This window comes from Grampus griseus (genome assembly GCF_964374135.1).
Source record: "Grampus griseus genome assembly, chromosome: 1".
NCBI classification, from domain to species: Eukaryota; Metazoa; Chordata; class Mammalia; order Artiodactyla; family Delphinidae; genus Grampus; species Grampus griseus.
The window spans coordinates 32,539,802-32,558,678 of NC_139017.1; the positions used below are offsets into that span (position 1 = coordinate 32,539,802).

Below are 18,877 nucleotides of genomic sequence, written 5' to 3' on the forward strand. Positions count from 1 at the left end.
GAAAAAACAGCCCACGAAAAGGGAGAAGATATCTGCAAATCATACATCCGATAATGGTCTAATGTCCAAAATATATATAAAGAATTTTTAGATCTTAAATATAAAAGACAACTCAGTTTAAAAAGGGGTGAAACACTTAAATAGACATTTTTCCAAAGAAGACATATAAACTGTCAACAAGTACATGAAAAGATACTCAGCATCATTAGTCATTAGGGAAATGCAAATCAAATCCATACCATGATGAGATATCACTTCATGCCCATTAGAATGGCTAATGAACAGAAAAATAATGTGTATTGGCGAAGAAGTGGAAAAACTGGAACACTCGTGAATTGCTGGCGGGAATGTAAAATGGTGTAGCTCCTGTGGAAAAGTTTGGAGGTTCCTCAAAAAGTTAAACATCAAATTACCATATAACTTAAATTCTCCTCCTAGGTACAGAACCAAAAGAACTGAAAACAAGTGTTTAAACAAAAACATGTACACAAATTGTTCACCGCAATTATTCACAACTGCCAAAGGGTGGAAACAACCCAACTGCTCATCAACTGATGAATTGATAAAATGTGGTCTATCCATACAACGGAATATTATTTAGCCACAAAAAGGAATGAAGTACTGTTACATGTTACAACATGGATAATCCTTGAAAATATGCCAAGTGAAGGAAGCCAGAAACAAAGGCCACATATCTTATGACTCCATTTATATGAAATATCTAGAAGAGGCAAATCCACTGAGAAAGCAGATTAGTTGTTGCTAAGGTCTGGAGTGAGGGGGAAATAGGGAATGACCACTTAATGGGTACAAAGCGTACTTCTGGGGTGATGAAAATGCTGCAGGACAAGACAGTAGTGATGGCTGCACATTGTTAAATGCCACTCGACTGTACACTTTAAAATTGTTAATATGGTAAATTTTACTTTATGTGGATTTTACCCCAATTTTTTAAAAAAAACTCCCTTTTCATCACTCTTACCTGACAGTTAATATCAGCTCTATGTTGTAGCAGGACTGTGACTAGTTCCTTATGTCCTCGATCACAAGCCCAATGGAGTAGAGCTCTGCCCTAAAAACACAGAAAAAGATAAATGAATTTGTTAATCCAGTGTGGGACCATATAAAAGATATAAGGTCTGAAGAAAGACAGAGTAATATGCAAAAATGTAGATTAACTATTCTAAGATTGATTGATATGAAATGTTCTATGGGAAAATCAGCAGACTGGAAATCAATAGAAAGTCCTGAGTTCTACTTCTGGAATCTGTTCTGTACTAGCCCAGTGACTTTCTTCAGCCTGAACAGCTTCCTCACCCACAGCGTGGGGGTAACACTAACAACAATAATACCAATAACATTTGTTGAATGAATGAGTTACAAAATAATGCTTTGTAAATTTTGAAGTACTCTATAAAGGTAAGAGATAGTTTTAAATTATGTCCACTTCTGGTGAAAAAAATCCTATGGATAAAAAAAAAATAAGTACTTAAACCTAGGTAGAGATCATAATCTAAATGCAGTTTATCTAAATTTACTCAAGTTTATTCCTTAAAATGTAAGAAAATTTAATCACTTTGAAACTAAGCATTTCCCCTTCATATCCCAAATTTACACCCTGAAATATCCCCAAAACATTAGTAAAGTCTGCTAGTGTTTGTCTTCAAATGCTGACTGTGAAAGCCACTTGTAAAACAGAATAGATATTAACTGTCAGGAGACAAAAGTACTAAATATGAAACATTAATTTTAACTGTTGTCTACCAAGGATGAACGGTTACTCTCAATGTGTTAATTCTTTTCTCCACTGTCAGACATCTTGGTTTAGTTAATGAAAGGAGCCTACTCAGTCCAAAGAATAAACAAAACCCCCAAAGCTAAGGGCTTTTCTGAAGAAATGAGTGATGTATGGCTTAACACTACTTTTTTCAGGGTGGTAATGATGTCATTTTTTAAAGAATGGAATGTTTTTCCAAATTAAGTTGAAATCCCTGCTTTATGTCATTTTAGAAAAGATTTAAGGAGATATAAGGTGGGACAAAGATGACTTTAAAGTAAAAAGCACTTTTCAAGAAAGCTTTTCTAAACTCACACACTTCACCTTACAGACTCTCTTCACATACCTATTCGTTCAACTAATCAAACCAGGAACTATTCTTGAAACAAACAAACAAAAAGTAAGACAACTTCTTCCTTACAAATAGTCCTTTTCTTTTTCTTTCATTTGCTCAATTTATTTTTACTTACCTGTGAATATCTGTTTTGCAATAGGCTTACACAAAATCCGAAGAGGAAGGGAAGCAAAAAATTTTAAAACGTGGGCAAATCATTCACAGTTTATTGTAACAGCAAAACTACTTTGCTCAGAGCCCACTAAAAATTTTTTAAATGGAGACAATTCTAAAAGCCAAGTAAAAAATGTATTGTGGAGTAGAGAATAGAGTTGCCTATGGTAAATGTTCTCCAGCTCTAACGTGTACTGATTTAGTGTTACTAGAGCACTAATTTCAAAACCCTCTATACGAATAGATAGATATTCTAATTAGACTCTCAGAACTAATACCAATGTATAAAATATTTTATAGTTCAATGTAATTGTTTCACAGTTTTTACATTAAAATAATCAGATAAAATGTCAAAGTCTGTATCATTCTTAGTTCTAATTTTAACTGTACATTTTATGGCTATTATGTTAAATTATTAACAAGAATTACTACATAGTTAAAATGATGCCTGATAGACTTACACAGGGAACCTACCAGAAGTACCTAATAGTTAAGTAAGAAAACATAATATTAATATATCTAGTATTTTTACTACAAGATGTACAGATAATTTCTATTTCTCAACCAGATTCCTCATTTCTCCTTAGGTTTAACCCAATAGGGTTACATAGCCTAATGCTAAATTATAAATCCTTAGCTGTTTCGGTGGGAAAGCAGACAAGCAACGCATTTTACTGTTAATGGGGAGTTATATTTTAAATTTCCCATATGTGGTGCCAAAAATTTACTTTAGACGAAACACCTATGACTGGACCTCAGTAGTGATTTTCACTTTGGATGTATTTTCTAGAAGGGTGGCACTTGTATAGCAATGTTTTAAGGAGGATGATGTGCTCTCAGACATTTACACTATGCTTTTTAACAGGTTTTCTGACCTGCAATGTAATTAATTTTTGTAACACATTATTTTAATGGTACACTAATTAACCTTGAATTAGAATGAATTCTCTGATAATGACTTTCTGCAGAAGGGCTGAAGATAGCTACATTAAGACCACCTAATGATTAATATTTTTATGCAGCATTAAGAAGTTCAAAAACAAGAGCAGGATTAAACATACTTGTAAATAAGCATAGATAAAGTAAATCAGGCTTTGGAATTTTTGCCTTCAAATATCCTGCATTTAAATGAACAAAGATCAGCACAACCAGGTATCTGAATGTGATAACTCTTTACTTCTTCAAATTGTAGAGTTCCTGTAAACATACTCTAAGATTATTAGTTCAAGTAATAAATAACCAGTAATTTGCAGAGAAGATATCTGCATATCTATCTATCTATAGATATCTATCTATAGATATCTGCAAAGCTATCTATAGATATCTATCTATCTATAGATATCTGCATATCTATCCTCATAACCCCTACTGATAAAATCAGTAAATAAACACCTGTGGTTTCTCTCCTTTCTCTTTGTTAACCATAAACATATATGGACCAATATAATGCAATTATTAAATTTACTAAATTAGTTTAGATACAGGATTCCATAATTTCTCTTCCAGAAGGAAAACCATCAATTAGGCGCACATTAAATTTATATTTGCTTAAAGATTTTATACAAACTTATGAGATATTTTACCTATTTTTAGATATAATTGTTTTATCTTCTATGAATGATATAATCTCTTACAAATTTTCAAGTTAAATTTATTTTTACTGTTACCACAAAAGCTGACAATTGTTTGTCTGCTTCTAGTTTTAATAACTTCTGAAAGAATATCGCAGAACTATTTGGGACATTTGTGGGGAAAGCCATTATTAAAAGGAATCTTTGTTAGGTCAGCAGAAAACCACAAGCACTGTTTGGAGAGCTCTGGATAAATTCTGGAATTCAAATACAGTAAAACACAGCAGGGAAGAAAGAGTTCCCATCTGTTAACCAAGGGTGCAAATACCGTCTTACCTCAGACAGATGAATGACTCTAAAGTGCTTGGAAAGTGCAGGGTGGCAGCTAACCTATTAAGTGGTATTACTTTCATACCTTCTGGAAAATACAGAGTGAGTCTTAATATTTTATATGCTTCTTTGATATCCTTGGTTACTTGTTCTTAAACCATGCAGAATTTTTAAAAATTAGATTTCTCCTGGCTATCACAAATTAAATGAAAAGAGATGGTATTATAAAATGACTCGATGTTCTTAGGGTATTTTGAGAACAGATACAAACAAAACATGTACACCATACATACAGTAGACAAAAACATGGCAAAGTTGGTATTTTTATATTTGTTAAGAGTTGCCATTTTATCAAAGATGATATGGTATAGTACTGTCTAATTATGAAGTGAAATACTGCAAATAGGTTGACTTGAATTTCTCTCTCCAAAAAATTGGGTTTCAACTTACAATTGATTGACTTCAGCTACCAATAACCTGTAGTGTCTCTGCCTCCTCTCTCCTATCCCTATCTTCTACCCTTTGCTGCTGCCATTGTAGCAGCTGGCTACAGTGAGAACTCCCCCACCTGCAACCACCAGAAACTACACAAAGCCTCCTACTTCCACCCACTTCTCATTAGTGAACCAACAACGTTCTTTCAAAACCTCAGACAGCAGTAGGACTGGGTGGCAGTTTATGACCGCAAGATGTGGCTAGCATGGAAGCTAATACACATTTAAAATAAGTGAATACTTGATCTCCTTCACTGGCTAAGATCTAAGGTAAAAGGAAATGGTATTGCTGAGCTATCAGGGAATTCAGAAGGATTTTAAATACACTACTTTAGAAACTCCCTTTATAAGCATTTACTAAGCCATAATGTTAGTAACTAAAGGGTTAAGGAGTAAGCAAGGGAGATATTACTTCATCCTGTATAAAATAATAAGTAATCCAGTGATAATAATAAGGTAGCCAGGTGTCCATCAGAAGATAATGGATAAATACACTACAATGAATTCATATTCATACAATGGAATATCAGTCAGAAATATAAAGGAAGAATACTGATCTATATGACAATATCAATGAACTTCAAAAACACTATGCTAAATGAAAGAAGCCTTACACAAAAAAGTACATATTATGATTCCATCTATATAAAGTTCTAGAACAGGCAAAACCAATCTATGCTAGAAGAATTATCAGAACAGTGGTTACCTTTGTACGATTAGGAAAAAGAACCACTTGGGATGGGGCATGAGGGAATTTTCTGGGGTGACAGTAACGTTCTATATCTTGATAGGAGTTTTGGTTACACAGGTATGTGCATTTGTCAAAATTAATTGAATGTGCACTTCAGATTTGTGCATTTCATTGTATATATACATGTTACCTTAAAAGAAAAACCAAACTAATACTGAACTCTAGTTAATGATATGTATGCTGAAGCATTTAGAAGAAAATTTATTGTCTATAAAATACTCTGAAATGCATCAAAAACATAGATCAATTGATGGATGGAGAAACGGCTAGATATTGATAAAGCAAACATAGTAAAATAACTAGTGGTAGAATCTAGTGGTAGGGATATAGATGTTCACTGTAAAATTCTTTCAACTTTCCTGTATGTTTACAAATTTTCATAATAAAGTGTTGGAAAAAAACAAACAAAAATTTGCACACCCACATTCACAGCCACATTATTCACAATAGCCAAAATATGAAAGCAACCCAACTGTCCACAGATGGATATTTAGATAAACAAAATGCAGTATATACATACAAATATCATTCATTTTTAAAAAGGAAGGAAACTTTGACATGTTATAACATGGATGAACCTTGAAGATATTATGCTAACTGAAATAAGCCAGTCTCAAGAGAGCTTGTGTATGATTGTATGATTCCATTTACACGAAGTACCTAGAGTAGTCAGATTCATAGACACAGAAAGTAGAATGGTGGCTGCAAGGGGCTGTGGGAAGGGGAGGAATGAGGAATTAGTGTTTAATAGGTCCAGAATTTCAGGTGGGGAAGATGAAAAAGTTCTGGAGATAAAACGGTGGTGATGGTTAAACAATGTAAAAGTACTTAATGACACAGAACTGTACACTTGAAAATGGTTAAATCTGTGAATTTTGTTATGTATATTTTACCATGATAAAAAATTCAAAAAAAAAGTATACTGCCAAAGCTCATAAGATTTAAATGACTTTCACTATTTTCTCATTTTGCATTAAGTACAAGTTTCTGGTGTAAAGTATTACCATAGGCTTGATTTTTAAATGGTGCTGCCTGTATTAATACAAATGAGCATAATTTGACAGTTTAGAATGCATTTCTCAATTATTAGTGTGAATAAAGTTCCTTTAAATTAATATGTTAATCAACTACATAACCAAACTAACATATACTCAAGTGTAGAAAGCTATTTAAGAGGATGCATTTTTTCCTTCCTTTCTTAAATAGAAGCATAAATTGAGCCTTAGTACACTGACTCTGCCTCTTAAACCTTTTGCTTCTTTGTTAGGTTAGTACTGTCTGTTTTGCCAGATTTTGCAGCAGTTTCTCAAACCAAAAGCATGTAAACTGTATTCTGACATGAGCCACAAATTTAAAACAAAGCAAGTGCAGAAAGGAATGGAGTCAAGAGAAAGGTGATCTTCTTCAAAGTATTTGAAAGAATCAATAAACATATGGAAAATGGTATAAAATTAGACTTTCAAAAGAACAGAAAGAACTTAACTAAAGTAGCAGCTCAATAAAAGAGAAATTTTTGAGTGCATTAGACAAAAATCTATAGAAAAACCAATGAATTGCATGAATGCTTCTGGGGGGGAGTGATGATAGCTGCACTGGAATAATGTCATCTAATTCATTCAAATATTATTATATTGCTACATTTGTTCTAAAACAAATTTAGATTAATGTAAAAGTTTAAAATACTATTTAAGGAACTTCCCTGGTGGCACAGTGGTTAAGAATCCACCTGGCAATGCAGGGGACATGAGTTCGAGCCCTGGTCTGGGAAGATCCCACGTGCCACGGAGCAACTAAGCCCATGCACCACAACTACTGAGCCTGCGCTCTAAAGCCTGTGCGCCACAACTGAGCCCGTGCGCCACAACTACTGAGCCCGTGTGCCACAACTACTGAAGCCCATGCACCTAAAACCCGTGCTCCGCAACAAGAGAAGACACCGCAATGAGAAGCTCGCCCACCACAACGAAGACCCAACACAGCCAAAAATAAATTAATTAGAAATAAATAAAACATTATTTAAATATCACTAAGAAGCACGTATTCAGTGTCTACTGTATATGGCACTAATCTGAGATATAAATTGTGTGACAAGAACTGTGCAGACATAATATGTGCCTGATGATTGATAAGAAATATTCTGTTCATATATTAAGTACACTTTATAAATTATTTAAATCATCCAAGATATTTTCTTGGAAGAACTATAAATATGTGGCATGTGTGAAGAGTTATATTAACTGACTCAAAAAATAAAAATTGAAGCACCATTTTAAAAAATGTATAAGCTTTTAGATCTTCACATTTCTCTTCATATTATCTACACCTCAATTTCCGAACATTTCTGCAAATGATTAAAAAATTTAATAAAAGCTGTAATTTAACAAATGAGTACACAGAACACCATGATGCTATAAACTTGGAACCTATAGCGTCCTGAATAGTAAGTATAACTACAAAACTTTTTTTATTACATGAAATATAGACAGCGTCCTAATTACCATATCAGTAGGAAACACCACGTAATTTTCTCGAATTAGAAATATATGCCTTACCATATCTGTAGCAACTACAACTTAAATAAAAGATACACACCAGGAACTATACTTCTGCATAATAAAATAACTTCATTGTAGAATAGGAATATTTTATTTAAAAGGCATTTTATATATATATGTATATGTTCATGTGCTATGATAGCTATAGATTCTAAGCATTTTAGGCAATATAATAATCATGTTTATTTCAATATGTGGGAGTGCAAATGTGGCTTATCATGTTATGACTATAATTAAAATTTCTCTATGTGCTCACAAAAAATTTTAAGTGCAATAAATGTAATTTTTAATCATCTCAGGGAAAGACTGAAATTGGGCTGAATCTGCTGAATGACATTTTAAATAAAGTCATATACCATTCCAAAGAATCTTAGGCAATGAGTAGTGAAATAACTCAAGCTCAAATATTAGACAAACACCTAGAAGACCAGGATATCCTTTCAAAATTGTAATTGTTACCCAACTTATTATAGTAGGGAAATGTCTTTTTTCTGATAAAGGGGTTAAAAGTATTTAGCTAGCAACTTAACTTTGAGATTATATACTTTTAATCCATCATCAAAGCTTGCAAACTTGTTTTATTTGCTAGAGCTTTAAGTGTCATGAAGCAGTACCCTTTATTTTATTTAGGATGTTAATTTTAAGCTCCCACCTCCCTCACGTTCTTAAATTAATTCATACAAATCCCTGATTAATAATAAAAGGTCTTGCCATCAGTATTTAGAGCCCAGCCTGAGTTGTCATGGCTGAAAGGGCAGAAATCTGCTTGGAGCAATGAGAGAACCCAACTGAATTCTGGGCGTCTCAGTCTATGAATGTGTAAGCACTTCATCTGTTCATGGAAACACAAGTGTTCTGGCAGACTTGGGGGAAAGGCAGCTGCATGGGTAACAAACTGGAAGACCTGGGAAACCGTACTATATCAAAGTCACTAAATGACAGAAGCAAGATATTTTACAAGTGTTACTTTTATTTTCACACAAAAATGGTGTTGTTTAGTGTAAGCTATTTGAGTTCTAGACATTTATTTTATCCCTATCATTGCTGCCCAATGATCCTTGCAGAGGTCACAGGTGGATTTGACTATTTTATAAAAGAAATTGTTGCAAATCAGAGCACAACAGTAGCAGGGTCAACTGGAAATTGATTATCCTTCTTAAATCCAGTGGTGGAAAGAACACTCTCTCAGACCTGCATTTCCACTTAGCAGTTGTATGTATTCGAACAAGTAATGTGTACATCTCTGAAATAGTTCCTGTCTGTGAAATAACGATAACATCTACCTTACAGGGCTGTTGTAAAGACAACACGGTAATAAGTGAAAGTACCTTACAGAGTTGTAAATATGGGGAAAGTACTCTGTAAACCATAACCCACACTGTATAAAATAGTATTATTTGAAAGATGGAGAATTCTAACAGGGATAATATAGTACATACACAATCATTTCCAGTGAAAAAGTGACTGTGAAAAGTTAAGTGGGCTTTTCGTTTCCAGTTCCATATATAAGGAGCTAGGAAGTTGCCACTCCATCCTAACAAACAAACAAAAAAGCTGAAGAGACTGAAAAAATCAACAATTCTTAGATCCATAAGAAAGGGAAAGACACAGGGCAAACCCCTGAGACTAGAGAGACAGATAGATGAATTCGACATCCTGGAGCAGAGCCTCACAAGTGGAAACCAGCCGGGGAACCAGAGCCAGGTAAGAAAACCTGACCGTAATAAATGAATTGCTGGAGGCACAGTGCAGACAACTCTGAGGGTTAAAAACTCCACGGGCATCTACTCAACCCCTCTATCCGCACCCCCCCAATAGTGTGAGATTTACTTCTAGGAGCTTGACGAGGTTCCCACAATAAATGTCAGAGAGACATCCCCTCACGCTTCTGGCAGGGGGAAGGGAAATTAACCATTCTGAAATATGCCAAGGCTCTATTGTTCTCAAAACCGCCTGCCTTCAGGGGAAACTGGCTAACCAGCACCTAACCTGTTGGGGTATTATCAGAGCCTAACTGACCTGGGGGTTAGGAAAATACCCAACTCCAGTCCAGAATGGGACAGCCATTCTGTCCCAACTAAAGGGGGAGGAAAAAAAAAGAGAAACATTTGTGAGATTCCCAGTCCAGAGGCATAGGCTCACTACAAAACTGAGACCGAACCATAGGACCATAGAACACTTTCTCTCCCAACACCTCACCACCACATTACTAAGGGCCTATTCATAGCAGTTCCTTTTATCTGATATATCAAGTCCAGCTATCAGTAAAAATTACAAGACAAACCAAAAGGCAAAAAATCCACAATCTGAAGAAACAGAGTAAGCATCAGAATGAAACAGGGCAGAGATGCTGGAATTATCAGGTTGAGAATTTAAAACAACTATGATTAATATGCTAAGGGCTCTAATGAATAAAGCAGACACCATGCAAGAACAGACAGACAATGTAAGCAGAGAAATGGAAATCCTAGTAACCAAAAAGAAATGATAGAGATAAAAAAACCACTGTAACAGAAATTTTAAAAATGCCTGTGATGGGCTTATTATTATACCAGACATGGCTGAAGAAAGAATCTCTGAGTTAGAAGATATATCAATAGAATCCTCGAAAACTAAAAAGTGAAAACAAAGACTGGGGGAAAAAAAAAAGAAAACCCAGAACAGAATATCCAAGGGCTATGGGACAAATACAAAAGATACAATGTATGCATAATGGGGATACTAGAAGGAGAAGAAACAGAGAAAGGAACAGATGAATACCTGAAACAATGACTGAATTTCCTCAAATTAATGCTAGACACCAAGCCACATATCCAGGAAGCTCAGAGAACACCAAGCAAAATAAATGCTTCAAAAACTACACTAGGCATATCATTTTCAAATTACAGAAAATCAAAGATAGAGAAAAACCCTGAAAGAAGCCAGAGGAAAAAAAACATATTGCTTATAGAGAAACAAAGATAAGAATTACATCAGACTTCTCCTCAGAAACCATGCAAGCGAGAAGAGAGTGGAGTGACATATTTAAACTGTTGAGGAAAAACCCCTGCTAACCTAGAACTCTGTATCCTGAGAAATTATCCTTCAAAAGTGAAGGAGAAGTAAAGACTTTCTCAAACAAATTTTGAGGAAATCTGTTGCCAATACACCTCCCTTGCAAGAAATGTTAAAAGAAATTCTTTAGAGAGAAGGAAAATAATGTAGGTCAGAAACTGATCTACATAACGAAAGAAGGAGCATCAAAGCAGGAATAGTGAAGGTACAATAAAAACTTTTATTTTTCTTACTCTTAATTGATCTGAGAGAACAGTTTGTTCAAAATAATAGCAACAATGTATTTGATTATACATGCTTATGTATCATATATATCTTATGTGTGTACTAATATACAAACATGCATATATAGTATGCATATATACATGTTTATGTATGCTTTTATGTAAGTGAAATGAGTGACAGCAATGATACAAGGGACAGGAGGGAGGAATTAGGAATATTTTGTTTTTATAAGGCACTCACACTACCCATGATAGTATCATGTTATTTGAAAATGGACTTAGATTAGTTATAAATGTATATTGCAAACTCTAGGACAACCACTATAAAAGGTCAAAAAAAGCATAACTGATAGGCTAAGAAAGGAAAGAAAATGGAATCATATTAAATGCTCAATTAAAACCACAAAAGGCAGGAAAAGAGTGGAAGACAAAAACAGGAACAAAGAATAAGGGCAACATATAGAAAACAGTAACAAATATGGTAAATATTAATCCACCTATATCAGTAATCACTTTGAATGTCAATGGCCTAACTGTACCAATTAAAGGACAGATTGTCAGAGTGGATCAAAAACACAACTCAACAATATGCTGTCTATAAGAAACCTACTTGAAATATATAGGCACATATAGATTAAAAGTAAATGGACAGACAAAAAAATACCATGCTAACACACAACAGGAAAACAGGATTAGCTATATTAATTTCAGTCAGAGCAAACTTCAAAGTAAGTAAAGTTATGAGGGATAAAGAAGGGTATTACATAATGATAAAGAGGTCAATTCTCCAAGAAGATGTAACTATTCCTAACGTGTATGTACCTAACAAAAGAGCATCACTCATGGATGGTAGGAATACAAGATGGCACAGCCATTTGGGAAGACAATTTGGTGGTTTCTTAATAAACTAAACATCCTCTTACCATATCATCTACAAACTGTACTCTTTGTTATTTACCCAAAGGAACTGAAAACTTACGTCTACACAAAACGTACCCATGGATGTTTATAGCAGCTTTATTCATAATTGCCAAAACTCAGAGGCAACCAAGAAAAGTCCTCAGGAGGTGAATGGATAAATAAACTGTGGTACCTCTAGACAAAGGAATATTATTCGGTGCTGAAAGGAAACGAGCTCTCAAGCCATCAGATATGGAGGAAACTCAAATGCATATTACTAAGTGAAAGAAGCCAATCTGAAAAGACTACATACTATGCGATTCCAACTATATGGCCTTCTGGAAAAGGCAAAACTATGGAGACAACCAAAAGATCAGTGGTTGCCAGGGGAGTGGGGGATATTAATATTCAGAGCACATAGGATTTTTAGGGCAGTGAAGAGTCTGTATCATACTGTAATGATGAATATTTCATTATACATTTGTCCAAATACATAGAATATACAACACCAAGAGGAACCCTAAAGTAAATTATGGACTTTGGATGATAATGATATATCAATGTAGGTTCATCCTTGGTTTTAAAAAAAAAAAGTACCATGTTAATAATGTTGGGTCATATGGGAAATCTCCGTACCTTCCTCTCAAATTTATTATAAAACCTAAAACTGCTCTGCTCTTTAAAAAAAAAAAAAAAACTAAGTCTTTACAACAAACAGTTGTGGTTTCTTCATTTCTTCATTATATCATCATCCTTCATTCATATTATTCACTAAGGATAATCAAGACAGCTAACATTTGAGTGCTTGGCATGTGTGTTTCAGGTACTGCTTGAGTGCCTTATATATAATACTCAAAACAATTCTGACACAGGTACTATTATTATTCCCATTGTACACATTAGGAAACTGAGACAGAACAAACTTGACAAAGGTCATATAGCTAGGAAGCGACAGTGCTAGCACTCAGACCCAGGTAGTCCAGCTCATCACCATTATACTATGCTGCTTCTGCTTATTCATTCATTCCATCATTCATTCACTCATAATTCATCAAATCTTTATTGAGCATATGGAATACACCAAGAGCTCTGATAGAAACATTTTCAACAAGGAATATCTCAAAACATTTACCCAGGAAGCTACTAAAGGAAATGCTCCTTCAAAACCAGGAAATAAATAAAAGAGGACGCTAGTGGAGGAGACACTCCATCAAAACACAGAAGTAAACGATAAAAGATGAAGACCTGGGATCCACAAAATAGAAAAATCCAGGAAAAAGGGGAAGAGAATTCCAAAGACAGTGGTAAAGCATAATCCCAGAATGACATCTATGCGAGAGGCCTAGAGAACAACCAGTCCAGTTTAGAGATGAAGAAGGAAGGAGGGTTCCAGAGGAATATTGCTAAAAAAACCATGGGATTGATTACCTGATGCGCTTGACTGTACAGAGAAGACCTCTACTGGACAATTTGAGGAAAGAATTGCAATAGGAACACAGAAGACCAAGAAAAAAAAAAGACGCCATTATTAACCTTAAGAAAAACAAAATGTTGTACCATTGTATGTAGATTGCATTATTCATAATTATATAATTTATTCATTCCCTTTCCACCCTTGCCTTGCTTCCCTGCAAGCAAAGCGGACTTCCTACTATAGTGACCTGGGGCTTGGCCTTGTGACTTGTTTTAGACAAAGGAATGTGAGTAGATGTGACACATGCTACATCCAAGGAAAGCTTTAAATGTATTTGTGGGGTCTGGTTCTGTCTGCCTTTATTGTCTGCCCCATATAGGGTCTATCCATTGGGATTAGATCTCAGAATGAGAAGACATATGAAATCAAGATGAACTGAGCACAAACAAGGCTAGTAGAAGCCAGCAGAGTCTCAACTGGTTCCAAGGCTTTTGAAATGTGAGCAAGAAATAAATGTTGTTAGCCACTGAAATTTGGGGTTTTGTTTTGTTTTTACTACAGCAAAAGCTGACTAATACATATAGTACAGTCCATAGCTCAGCAACAAACAATATTTACACAGTCATAATAATATAGTTACATTATAATCATAATTGACTATATTACATTAATTACAGTATAATTTGTAATAATAATAAAAACACTGATATAATAGAGATGCAATCAGAAAACTGACACTAAAAAATTGTGATATAACTATGTTAAGAGGGTGGGGAGAGAGAGGGGGAAGATGAGTAAAAGAGCTAAATCCTAATATAACACAGAAGAAAATCAATAATGTTTAGACTTGCAAAATCAAGAGATACAAGTATATTATTTAGAATTATGTAGGTAAATTGCAAAAGAAACAACTAAAAGCACTGAAAGTTTTTGCCTCAAGGGAGCTAGAATCAAATGTGAGAAGGATGCAGATAAGGGAGTACATTTTTTGTTGTAAGACTTATAGTACTATTTGATTTCCTTTGAACTATCTACATGTATTAACTTCATAAAAATCTTAACTCATGAGCACAAACATTAAAAACGACAATAAAATCAGGAGAAGCAATCGTGCCTGACTGACTAAAATAAAATGTATTCTGATCCTGAAAGGCAAAAAAAAACCCAAGTGGAAATCAGAAGAGCCGGTGTTACTGTTTCACAATCTGGCTTCCACTTTTCTCTAGCGACATCTTTCTTGACTCCTTTCATTATTTATAGGAGAACAAACTTTACTGTAGAATTACAGTCTTACATTTTCAGTTCCAGATGTCACTGAAAATATACTATAGGAAAGATGCTGCCTAAAAGTGAGATAATATTAAGGGCTAACCTGTACAGAGAGCCCTCAATTAATACAGAAGTTGATCATCTACTCTACGCATCATCTACGATCACTGCATGTCCTCTTCCTAACAACTGCCACCTTCTGGTCATTTTGATCATCTTCACTGCATTACCAAAGAATGAGAAAAATGATTAAAAGTGATTAGTAAATTCTGCTCCTTTTTAAACAACTATAATTCAGGGACAGTTTAAGCTCAATATGTGAACAGTTTTATTCACAAAATAAATAAATTAATAATATATTTTACAAAATAATTTAGTATAGGATCCCTTTAAATAGTGGGCCTGCATTTAAATGATTGGATTTACCAAAATTTTGACAGTTTTCTAGAAATACAGTTACTGGGCAAAGGACAATATACTTGTTTCAGGTATAATGACAGAAGATACTAAAGCTATTTATAAATATTTTAATATTACCTATAGATTTCACATAAATATGTTAATAGTCTCTCCCTTTAACATGAACAAATATAAGTTATTTTCCTGCTGCAAGTTTCAGCTAGTAACTTCTATAATGGACAGAAATATGATGGATACAGATATAGAAAGTATCTTAACTGGGTGACACCATCTCATTTAGATATTCTGATATACTCTTAACCATAATGTGGTTTGAGTTGTAGTTCAGAGGCCTGCTGTGTAGAAAAAAAGCACTGGGGCAGAACAACAAAGTATAAGAAAATAATTAACAGGACACGTTTTTCATACCTCTTCATCTTTCATATTCACATCCACGTTTTTTGATTTGAAGACTTTGGTTATATGGTCAATGTTGTTTTCTCTGCAGTAATCAAATATGTTTTTGTCTTCTTCCCTAATTAGAGTAAAAAAAAAATAGTGTTTGTCTTACTAGGTAATACATAAAAGTTACATATTTTTAATACAACCTATTTGCCGCAAACATTAATGGAATCTGTTTTTACAAAGAATTTTACATGAACAATACTGGATTTTCAGTAAGACGTAATACATCCAATCTCTGAAAAGACTAAAGTTCCTAGCAACTATAATTATACAGAAGAGCTTCATCTGCTTTAACAAGTTACACTAGTACACTAATATAACATCTTGAGTAGATTTTCTCAGTGCTCTTTTTCTCCCCAGTTACTTTTATACACTGACAGGTACATATATCCTCTGACTCAGAATTTTCAATTGTAGCACTGCAGTGAGAAGGTCATTTACTGTTGCCTGTATAGAGGTAGCAAAAGATCAGGACATAGCTTACTACTTCTCTTACAGAATAACAGAAGGATAAGTTGGTTGCTATCCAAGTTTTTAAGAAATTACACACACAACACGAACATATATATACACACACCAAAGTAATTTTCTTAAGGGAAAGATAATTAGAGCGTCACAAAATTCAGAAGTCCTTCATGAGATAATAAAAATAAAGACTGGGAAGCACAGTATGTACTCAGCACTATTCTAAGCATATCAATGTACTAATTCACTTAATCTTATCCAACAGCTGCTTCACTTCACAGATAAAGAAATAGGTAAGGAGAGGTTATATGACCTGTCAAATGGCATCACATTTATCAAGGGTAGAATAACAGCTAGAACTTACTCAGATCAACTGATTTTGCATATAGTCCATTTTTCTATTATATCAAGCTACATCTCAATTAGTCAGCTGTAGTCTCTTCCAGAATCTAAAGCAGAAGTTCTTAACATGAGGTCTATGAGTTCTCTAAAATAGTATACAGAATTATCTGTGCAGATGCATAATGCATTTTTCTGACTGTGTTGGCAGTGGGTAGGTGGGGAAGGGGGAGGTAGCTTCAGTGAGGTTCTCAAAAGGATCTATGATTCCCAAAAGATCAGTAATTTGGAATATTAATAATGAAACTATTCTACATTTTCTAAACAGGCATAAAATAATACAATTTGAGTTTCAAACATTATAACTAGTATGTTCTACAACCTGTAAGGCCACAGCTTCCATTCATCAGAAAAAAAGCATCTGACCATAGGAGTCCTTCTATCTTAAAAGCCAATACCTTATACCCTATAAAAAGTTATTTCTAGGGGGCTTCCCTGGTGGCGCAGTGGTTGAGAGTCCGCCTGCTGATGCAGGGGACATGGGTTCGTGCCCCGGTCAGGGAAGATCCCACATGCCGTGGAGCGGCTGGGCCGGTGAGCCATGGCTGCTGAGCCTGCGCGTCCGGAGCCTGTGCTCCGCAACGGGAGAGGCCACAACAGTGAGAGGCCCGCGTACCGCAAAAAAAAAAAAAGTTATTTCTAGTCAGAGGTAATTAACTTAAAACACACTACTTTGGCATTAACAGTCTAAGCCTTCCTTACACGTGTCATGTATTTAATTGAGCACCTACTACATGCAAGGCACTGGACAAGATTCTGGTGATAAGAGATGATAAGGATAAGCAAGAAACTTTGCATTCAATACATGTACAGTATGGTTGAGATGATAAAAAATATATATACCATTAACATAAGGTAAAATTGGATCTTTAAAAAGGCCTATCAGAATACAGAGGAGAAACAGCCTGCTTCAAGCTGGAGAAAATGAGCTACGTTTCCAGGAAAAAAATCACGTTTTTTAAAAAAATAGGGTCTCTTGAAAATGTTCATTTGCAAAAGAGAAAATGCTTTTCCAGATCACTTACTCTGGAAGAAAATAGTGAAGTCTGAGGCCAAAACCCCTGAAAGGAGAAGTCTGATTTTTTAAATTAAGGCTGCATATAACAGTATTTTAGCTATATTTAACTATCACAAAAAATACTTTCTATGAAAAAGTGCATTCAGCATTCTGACTTGGGAAAGAGAGGGACCTATTTTCCTTCAATACAATAAGGGAGACCCCTCTAATTCAAGAGGCAGAAACTTCAACTGTGAGAGAAAGTATTGCGTCATTTTAAGTCATAATAAAAAATACACTACTCACCAATTGTTTTGGATTTGAAAATAATGGGGAGTTGGTGGTGGGACACAGAAAGGAAAGTATGGAGGATCCTTGGGATGTAGGTTACCCATACCCAGTAAAATGCAAGAATAATTCAGAGATGGGAGGACCTTCTGTGTGGTCCTTTTTCCTTAATTCCAAATGTGCATGTACACTTATGCCATAAGCAATATTATTTAAAATGTTTATATTGCTTAATATATTCTCAATGTTTCTTATATGTATCATTTATATCAATTATTTTGTTTTGGTATGTGAATTTCTTGGAGGTCGGGGCACTTTTTCATCTGTATACCTGCTTATCAACTGCCGTTTATCATTGCTAAGTATGTTAGGCACACAGAGGTATTTATAAAATACTTCAGGGTAGAGTACACAATGTAAATTAAATATAAAATGGGAAAGTCAATAAAAGTCACCACAAATGTGCTACAAAGCTGTGTGACTAATATGAAAAAATATTAAGTGATACTCTTGGGCTTAGTTGTTAAATATAGTTATCTATCCCCACTTCAAGTTTTGACTATCTTACTAGCCAGCAACCAAGCTGTCTTTATACAATATCACCACCTAGTGGCCAAAATGGAGAAACATCTGGAGTAACATCTTTCTGTTATCTCCTTTCTTGCCCCCAACAAGATTATGTACAATATACAAATCAAATTCTGTCTTTTTCCCTCTGTATTTCCCAGTTAATACAGTCTTCCACAGGCAATTTTCCTCTGTATATCTATACTTAAACGAAACAACAGGTGCAAACAAATTCAACCATTACCAAATACAGTAGAGCCTTAATAAATGTTAGTGCCCTTCTACATCTTCTCACTTTATCTTCCCTTCTCTTTTGATTCTTACCCAGTTATCTTTTTCCTTCTCTCTGATGAATGTGAGTGACAAAATTATCATATCCACTCTCTACAGATGAGTATGAATTATTTTCATGATGCTACCTACCCTCAAGAATGTCCCATATTATCATAG

At 34.6% G+C, this 18,877-nt stretch overlaps 1 protein-coding gene across 2 annotated transcripts in view; it reads right to left on the reverse strand.

The window, feature by feature from the left end:
• The window catches only part of ACBD6 (acyl-CoA binding domain containing 6), a 232,868-nt gene that overhangs the window by 129,178 nt on the left and 84,813 nt on the right, over positions 1-18,877 (reverse strand). The window contains exons 5-6 of one of the 2 annotated variants that reach the window (XM_082666627.1): positions 15,676-15,781; positions 983-1,072 (exon numbers count right to left, since the gene is read on the reverse strand). The exons of the other annotated variant lie outside the window; for it this stretch is intronic. Of the exons in view, the coding sequence (XP_082522753.1) occupies positions 983-1,072; positions 15,676-15,781 (196 nt within the window). The remainder of the gene's footprint in view (positions 1-982; positions 1,073-15,675; positions 15,782-18,877) is intronic. 2 annotated transcript variants of the gene reach the window in all.